Source organism: Miscanthus floridulus, chromosome 8 (assembly GCF_019320115.1).
Source record: "Miscanthus floridulus cultivar M001 chromosome 8, ASM1932011v1, whole genome shotgun sequence".
Lineage (NCBI taxonomy): Eukaryota > Viridiplantae > Streptophyta > Magnoliopsida > Poales > Poaceae > Miscanthus > Miscanthus floridulus.
Genome location: NC_089587.1, coordinates 210,168,220 through 210,176,908, shown reverse-complemented (window position 1 = coordinate 210,176,908; position 8,689 = coordinate 210,168,220). Strand labels below are relative to the sequence as shown.

Here is an 8,689-nt window from a genome sequence, read left to right as displayed (position 1 = left end):
TTATTTTTTCTATTTTTTAGCTAACTAATTGAGAAATATTTTTATTAAATATAATTTGTAATATTTAGGGTAGTTTCGTAACCGAGCGACGCTCATCTGCTTGCTGATCATCCGAGCGACGCAGTACGGCAGCTTCGGGTTCACGCCGCACTCCGAGGGTGTTTCCGGCCGTCGAACCATGCTCCAGCGAAGTCCAGACAGTCCAGGAGGCTCTCCCTGCCCATGCCCTTCATGTCGTAGGCCTGCACGCGGCGCCACAGGCTCCTGGCATGAACGTTCGCCGGCCGCCAGGACGAGTCCGCATGTCGCGTCGCTCACCGCCGCGTCGGCCTCGTGCCGCGCGAGCCGGCACTGCTTTGCAGCTGCTGTGCAGCACCGGACAGTGGCTCACTCCTGCTCAGGGGGCACAGCTTCGGTATAATGATCAATTGCCTTGTCCACGTCGCCATGCAAGAAGCTGTCGTTGCCTTGCCTCCTCTTGACTTGTTCTCCAGCAGCAGGTGGACATGCGCACGCTGCTGGTGAGCTGCGCGCAGGCCATGGAGTCGAGCCTCGCCGGCACGGGAGCCTGCTGCACAGGTCGCTCGCGGCGGACAAGACCCTGCTCGGTCCACGCGGGCCAGCACGCCCGCGGCGGGCTCGCCCACGAACCCCTGCTCCTTGCTAAAATTACCATTTACCCATAACCGAAAAAAAAACTGATTCCACGTATTTTAGTATTGGTCCCATCTAATTTAATTTTGGTACCGTCCTTATTTAGTACATCTAGATACTTTCACATAGGTACATCCTATTTTTGCACCGTCTGATATCGTCGAATGGATATCTTATGTTTTTTTCAACCATGGTAAAATTAAATTTACGTAAGTCTTATAACAGTTTTTTACCATAATTTTTAAGTGACCTAATTCTATCCCCTCTGAGTTATCGTGGTCGTTTCACTGAGAGTTCGTAACTTCTTATAAAACAGAATAGATTAAATGGATATTATTATTAATGCTATTAGGATATACTAAATTAATGGTTTAATGTTTCTGATTTAATAATTTATGTCAGTGAACTTTTTCTAATATACGCCTCATCAAGTTAATAATCAATATAATTCCTACTTGCCTTAGCTTGTTCGAAAAGAACAGAAGGAGAGGGGAGACTTTTATCAATGAACCTCTGGCATCAATAATGCCGTAATCTTGCTCAAATTACCCTTTTCTCGTTTGAATAAGTTAAGAGAGCATCGGAATTATGAGGAAACGCTCAAGGCTTCCATCACAATTCACAACCGGGATCATGCCATGAAGCTCATCTCAAACTCATCCTCGCCGACCATCACGAAGTGCGAGCCCTGATCGATCACCTTCCTGCCGTCCTCCGTCGCCCGGCTGAAGTGCTTGCAGGGGCTCACCTCGAACTCCACGTGCGCCGTCTGCATCGCCCTCAGGTGCAGGCTCTGGAACCCGATCAGTTGTCTGGCCGGCCGGCCGCTGCCGTCCGTCGCGTTGGGCCAGCGCAGGAACACCAGCACCGGGTGCTTCCCGTCCATGGGCCCGTGGTTCTGCACCCGCACCACCGCCGGGAACTTGAGCCGGTCGCACGTCTCCGACCCGATGGCCTCCACGTCGTAGCTCGCCATGCCGCCCGCCGTCGTCTCCAGCGCCTTCAGGCCGGCGATGTTGCTCATGAGAGGCGGCTTCGTGACGAAGTGGTGGGAGTACTTGGAGTAGCTGAGGCCGTAGCCGAAGTTGAACACGGTCGGGCCGCGGTAGAACCGGTACGTCCGGCCGGGGTAGCCCGTGGGTGGGTCGGCGCGCATCCTCATGTCCGTCATGGGCACTCTCGTGAAGTCTTGGGGATACCACGTCACGGGCAGCCTTCCACCTGCCGAAGAAGAAATTAAGATGATTTCTTTGTGTTTTTGGAGCTGGTGGTTTGCCATGCCAGAGTTTTGTTCGTTCAGAGGAAACAGGAAATGGACGAAACCTCACCGGGGTTGTGCTCTCCGAAGAGGACCTGTGCGATGGCAATGCCGCCGGCCTCGCCGGGGTAGCCAGCCCACAGGATGGCCCCGATCTTGGGGTTCGTCTTGGCGAAGCTCACATCCACGGGCCCGCCGCAAAGCAGCACGAGGACCACCGGCTTCTTCGCGGCGTTCGCGACGCTCTCGATGAGGGTCTGCTGCTGTCCCGGTAGCGTCAGGTCCAGCCGGTCAACCTCCTCCCTCTCCTGATCCTGATCCAGCCCCATGAACAAGACAACGTAGTCCGCCGAGCTCGCCGCCTGGACCGCCTCGGGGATCGTCGTGACGTTGCAGGCGGCCGAGTTGCAGCCGGCGACGAAGCTCGTGCCCTTCACGTAGCCCTGCAGCACCTGGAGCGGCGTCAGCGTCACGCACGGCGGGCCGAAGTAGTTGCCGAGAAGCCTGGTGGCGTCGTTCGCGTTGAACCCGATCACGGCGAGGGACGCGACACTGGACTTGGACAGTGGAAGCGCGCCGCCGTCGTTCTTGAGCAAGACGATGCCGTCCTGCGCCGCCTCCAGGGCGAGGTCCTGGTGCTCCTGCGTGCACACCTGGTCGGGCCCGATGTTGCCGTACCGGTTCCGCCTGGGGTCGCCGTTGAAGAGCCCCAGCCTCATCCTGACGGCGAACAGGTTGTGCAGGGCTCTGTCGATGTCCTGCTCCGTGATCTTCCCTTGCTGGAGCGCAGACGCTCCGTGCTCCTGCACGTAGCCGCCGCAGTTCACGTCCATTCCTGAAAGTTTTGCGATCGGAATACGAAAAAGGGTCAGAAACGTATTTCTGAGTATCTTGGGGGGCATTGCGTTTATCGTTTCAATTTTTTCACCAACTCTTCTGAATTTGGTTGAGAGAAGTTCATACTGCTGCATTTTTTGAATGAAAGTTCATACTGCTGCATTATTGGTTATTGTTGATGTGGACCTCGTTTTCACTGTCATTGTTGACTTGAGCCGTTTAGGCTTTAGTCGTTTTAGACTAAGCCTAGATAGCAGAATAGTTACTGTACATGCTTATCTAGTCCTTTTCCGGTGACACCTGGAAGCTCATGATATCACGATGTTCGTCATGATAGCAATTATTTGTAGCGGATTGGGTTGCTCAGATGATCAGATCAACAAGACAGGATGAAAGGTATATATGAGCATGCAGGAGCAGTTAGTTGGAGCCAAAATGCCAAATCAACTTTTAGTTAAAGTTCAGTCACCTATCGTAACAGACTGTCCGAATAGCCCCAGGAGTATTTCAAAAAGAAAATATTCAGATAGTATGATCACGGATTAAGTGTTTGTGTTGTTAATAACTAGAGCAGTGAACTCGTACCAGCTTTGAGCACATCTGCAACTGCATCTTCTGCCGTCTTGGCATACCCTTGCGCATCATGGATGATGGCCACCGCGTCGCAGTCTGAGGTGATATACCTGATCAAGACATGTAAAAACGTGCAAGTATCAGCAACGCTTCCGATCAAAGCCATCTAGGCCAACGAAAATAGCAACTTCAGCTAAGTTTATCAGCAGCCAGTTCCATCATATGATGATAAGGGAGGCTCTGAAAACTGCCGTGCCGGAGGTGGATATGTGTCACTGTCACGGGCCCTTTTCTCAGCAAATCTTGCAGCAGCAGACTCACCCGTAAAACCCCCAGTTCTGCCTCGCCGTCTTGGAGAGCAGGTTGTAGTCAGCGCACGTCGGCACGCCATTGACGCGGTTGTAGGAGCACATGATGCCGCTGGCGTGGCCGTCCTCCACGCAGCTCTTGAACGGAGGGTTGTACGTGTCCTCCAGATCCTGTGCCGTCACCTGAAGAAAGAGATCGAGAAAGGTTTTGCATTTCGTTTCAGTGTCCCAGAACCGCCTGGACAGACAGACAGACCGCCCTGCCAGCCAAGGCACTCGAATCATCGGCAGTTGTTGGCACTTCACCTTGGCGTCGTAGACGTATCGTGTGATGCCGTGCCAGTTCTCGAGGTCGTAGGCGGTGAAGTGCTTGCAGCAGGCGGAGGCCTCGAGGTTCCTGGAGTTGACGGCGCCGGCGAGGCCGTAGCCCTGCACGCCGCGGACGAAGACGGCGGCGTACTTGCCGGTCATCGTTGGGTCCTCGCCGGGGGTCTCCTGCCCGCGGCCCCACCGCGGGTCCCGGAACACGTTGATGTTGGGCGCCCAGAAGGTGAGCCCCTCCGCCTGCCCGTTGTTGTACACCGCCCTCGCCTCAACGCCGATCACCTGCCCGTCAACGTCGCATCAGTCAGTGTAACATCCCTCTCTGCTCTCAAGATTTGGTCGACAACAGTCAAAAAGAAAAATCAACTTTGGTGGTGTTTAAATCTATTGGCTAAAGTTTAGGAGTGTCATATAGGTGTTACATAGAAGTGTTCGGATAGTAATAATAAAATAAATTACACAAGTCCTCGGTAATCTGGGAGACGAATTTATTAAGTCTAATTAATCCATTAGTAGCATATGTTACTGTAGCAACATATTGTCAAATCGTTGACTAATTAGGCTTAAAAAATTCGTCTCACAAAATAGTCGCGATCTATGCATTTAGTTATTTTTTAGTCTATATTTAATGCTTCATATATGTATCAAAACACACGATGTGATAGAGCTAAACTTTAGGGGAGGATCTAAACCAAGCCTTTGTTACAGTCTCTTCGGTACAGTTGAGACACTACATTCCGTTCAGAAACTACATTTCATTCTTTCAACACAAAAGGACAATACGACTGGTAGATACAACGTTTGTTGTGAATTTCTCAGTCTGCTCAAGAGTCAAGGACGAACTGAGCGGCCGAATCGCCTCCACGAATTTTGACCGAAAGGATGCATGCACCTACCGTTACGGTACGTATATGCGTTCAAAAGTTGTTACACCCGGTAGATGAAATTTGGTGAAAGAACACGCGGCATTTCTTTGGAGTTTGTTGCAGAAAATGCCCTGCTCTAGTGCCCTTGCTCATCATTTCTCACGCTCTACATGCTGGAGCACCTTACATTTTTTTTTATTTTAGCAGCAATTTAAGAGATGGCCCCCTCTCTAGCTGGGAAGTGATAATTAGCACTAATCATCACGCGTACTACTACCAGTAGGGCAGTAGTTAGTCGTGAAACAGCCACGTTCTCCTGTTGTCGTCGCACAGCAACACAAAGGACACGTGAAAACGATGGGCAGGTCGTGCATGCCCCGCGCGTTTACCAGTTACCACGGAGAGAGAGAGAGAGAGAGAGAGAGAGAGAGAGAGAGAGAGAGGGACAGAGCCCAGAGGCGGTGTACGCAGTACGTACCTGGCCGATGCGGTACCAGAGGTGCGGGTTGAAGGACGCGGCGGTGAGGATGACCTGCGGGAAGCTGGTGGCGGCGTGGAGCGGGCCGTCGAGGTGGATGCCGCGGCCCGCGTTAGAGACCCCGTGCAGCGCCTCGGACCACCACTTGTACGCCGGCACGCCGAGCCGCGGGATGGCCGGGGACTGGTCCCCGAGCTGCGAGATCTTCTCCGCCACCGTCATCCGCGAGACGAGGTCGTCCACGCGCCGGTCGATGGGCAGCCCGGCGTCGCAGAACGGGATGTTGGGCGGCGCGCCGGCGCCGCAGGTGTAGGGCGGCTCGGACGCCACGCCGCCATGCAGCTGCAGCAGGACCACCACCAGCGCGGCGGCGGTGGCGGCGACGTGGAGGGAGAAACGCGCGCGGCCTCCTTCCATGGCTGTATGGGTGTGCGCGTGTGTCATGGCGCCAAGTGAGCAGAGCCTGCTCTGCAACGGCAGGCGTATATATATCGAGCTGGCTGGCAGAGGGGGCGCGACGCGATGCGCGGGGACTGTGTTGTCTACAGTCTACTGACAGTGCAGGTCACTGTCCGTGTGTGTTGACAGTTTTTCCCAGTTCCCTGCCATCAGTGTACTAAACTAACTGGGAGTATTATTGGCAAGCAGTTTTGGTTCGCGATTAATGAATATATATACTAGCACCAGGTGGAAATCTAAATGGATTATCTGAAATATCAGTGCCGATGGCTTTTAATTAGTGCGATGCAGAGCAAATGCAGACATACTAGTACGTCAGAGTCCCAACGTTATCGTGCAGTACAGAGTAACGCGTTAATTCGGCCTCCGAAACTATCGTTACTGCTCATCGGTTTGGCTGGTTTGGTACGAGAGAAAAATACTGTTATAATTTATAATCCATGAAGTCCAGATTATCTCCAGGTAACTAGGTAGATTTTTTCTTCTTCAGTACAGTAGATCAGTAGATGCTGCGTTAGGATATCTCCAAGAGAAACTCGTGGGGTAATTGTGAGGTCAAGGCAATCGAAACCACCGGCAGAAAGAATAAAAAAAACTGAAACTATGAGGGTATGATCACCTCAGGCATTGTATTAAGAAGAAGACATTTTCACGTAGATTCAGAAAATTCCTGAACCTCTACCCCACCCTTACACAGCGGCACCGTCGCCCTGTGAGAATAGACTGGCCCTTAGACCTGTGCTTTGGCGTGGGACAGATGAGAGGATTTTTTTAATCCCAACATAAAATTCGCTCCCACGGAGAGTAAAACCCAGAACTTAAACCCAGAACTTAAGAAATGCCGCCGGAACGCTCCGTTGGACTAGAGGCCTTTGGCCGCACGCATGCATGATGAAATAACAAATCTTCCTTACACGACAAGCAGCTGAATCCAGTCATCATTTTCCGAAAGCGAAGCAACTTGGGCGAACAAGCGAGCCATGCGAACAACTATCCTACGGAAGGAGAACTGCATGCGCGATTCAGATCCGCGAAAAAGCTTCGCTCCTCCTTCATGCGCGGCGCGTCGTGGACTCGTGGCAGCCCCCACTAGCACTGGCTAGCAGTAGTGGCAGGAGTGCTGTAGCTCGCATCGCAGTGGGGTGAATGTTTGAAGAGTAAAATGCACCACTATTAACTTTTAAGGTGGGTTATTTAGGTCTATCAACTCTTAAACTATATTTTTGAATCCTTAAACTTTCTAAGTGGTTCATCGAAGATCTATAACCCTTCATTTATGTTTATATTTTACAGAAACCTCCCTATGTTTATTTTTCTTTCACCCACTTATCCTTCCTCATCTTCTGAGCGCACCGGTAATGGCGAGTCGTGTCGAGACGAACTCTGTGGGCAGGTGCCGCGCCGAGGCGAGCTCCACCGTGGTGGGCGTGGGTGGGAAGCTGTTGTCGTCTAGGTACAACTTCGTGCGTCTCTTCGGGGTCGACCTGCTAAAGGCGCCGGCCACCGCCACGTCGCTAGCAGAGGCCATGGCCGGGTGCAAGAGAGCAGGGAGTCCATCAAGCGGAGCAAGGAAATAGCCGACGAGGGCCGCGCGACGTCGGCCTACGGCCAGGGGCCTGCTGGCCATACTGCCGGCAGAGATGGAGAAGAAGAAGGGCACGGGGCGACGGGACAGTAGACGGAGCAGTTCAGCTAAGGCTCGTTTAGTTGGTAAATTTTTTTTTAGGAAATTGTACTCTAGTACTTTCGTTATAATTTGGCAATTAGTGTTCAATCATAGTCTAATTAGACTTAAAAGATTCGTTTCGTGAATTTCGTCTAAACTGTGTAATTAGTTTTATTTTTTATTTATATTTAATGCTTCGTACATGCGTCCAAAGATTCGATGTGATGAAAAATCTTGAAAAATTTTACAAAATTTTGGAAACTAAACACCACCTAAACCGAATGCCCGAATTGCAGCTGGTGTTTGACGAGTGCAAGGGGTTCAGCTACGACCTGCAGCTGGTGATTGACAAGTGCTGGCAGAGGCGGAGCAGTTCAGCTACGCCCGAGCTGTCCATCTGGAAGCGGAAGCCAGTTGGCGCGCGGCGCGGTGCACTTGTGCGCGCACACGTATCGTTCGGTGCGTGGTCAAGTTGCAAGCGGGGCGGGTTGTTAACGTAACCCGCCCGCCCGTCCCGTAAAACTGAGTTTCGTGGCTGTTGTGGACCAGCTGCAATTTTTTCGTGGGCCGAAGACTTCCAGACCTCCGAGCCCGTTGGACAAGCGAGAAGGCTCGCAGCAACCCGCGAGACCCGCGACGCCCTCTTCTACTCTCCCTTCCATCGCCGGGCCACCGCCACCGCCAGGCCAGATCTGAGGTTGCCTTCCGCCTCCCGGACGACCTGGGCCTCGGCGGCGGCGGCGGCGGCCCCGACGGCGACGCCTTCGACGAGATCGGCTCCGAGGACAACCTCTTCTCCACCTTCATGGACATCGAGAAGATCTCGTCCTCCGGGCCCTCCAACCGTGACCGCGACGGCGCCGCCGAGACCTCGTCTCCGCCGCGCCCCAAGCACCGCCACAGCAGCTCCGTCGACGGCTCGGGCCTCTTCTTCTCGCCCGGCATCGGCGGCGGCGCGGGGAAGGATGCCGCGGCGTCGATGGCCGAGGTCATGGAGGCCAAGAAGGCCATGACTCCCGAGCAGCTGGCCGAGCTCGCGGCCATCGATCCCAAGCGCGCCAAGAGGTACTGCATCCTCGATCGCGGCAATCCATCCATTTCTTTAGTTACCATTACCATGCGGCAATAAGTCTAGTCTATAAGGTTTCTGTGAATGCTACAGATCCATCCTGATTTTCTCCAAACAGATCCACACATGGGTAATGGAAAAATAATTACATAGAGTTGTGTGGAACTTCAATTGTTATTACCTTTCTTCTTAGAGAA

At 52.8% G+C, this 8,689-nt stretch overlaps 1 protein-coding gene across 1 annotated transcript; it reads right to left on the bottom strand.

The window, feature by feature from the left end:
• Positions 1-1,107: 1,107 nt before the first annotated feature.
• Positions 1,108-5,738, bottom strand: LOC136474802 (probable beta-D-xylosidase 7). The gene is made up of 6 exons (XM_066472365.1): positions 5,299-5,738; positions 3,937-4,236; positions 3,644-3,813; positions 3,335-3,432; positions 1,983-2,747; positions 1,108-1,875 (listed from the first exon to the last, which is right to left on the bottom strand). The coding sequence occupies exons 1-6, from the start codon at positions 5,713-5,715 to the stop codon at positions 1,286-1,288; spliced, it is 2,340 nt and encodes a 779-aa protein (XP_066328462.1). The 5' UTR covers positions 5,716-5,738; the 3' UTR covers positions 1,108-1,285.
• Positions 5,739-8,689: the final 2,951 nt, after the last annotated feature.

Bases quoted from the DNA above. Each gene is read 5' to 3' on its own strand.
- LOC136474802 (XM_066472365.1), bottom strand. From the start codon at position 5,715: ATGGAAGGAGGCCGCGCGCGTTTCTCCCTCCACGTCGCCGCCACCGCC. The intron at 3,433-3,643 runs GTGAGTCTGCTG...TGTCTTGATCAG, and splicing joins CAGAACTGGGGGTTTTACGG to GTATATCACCTCAGACTGCG. The intron at 1,876-1,982 runs GTGAGGTTTCGT...CTTCTTCGGCAG, and splicing joins CTTCGGAGAGCACAACCCCG to GTGGAAGGCTGCCCGTGACG.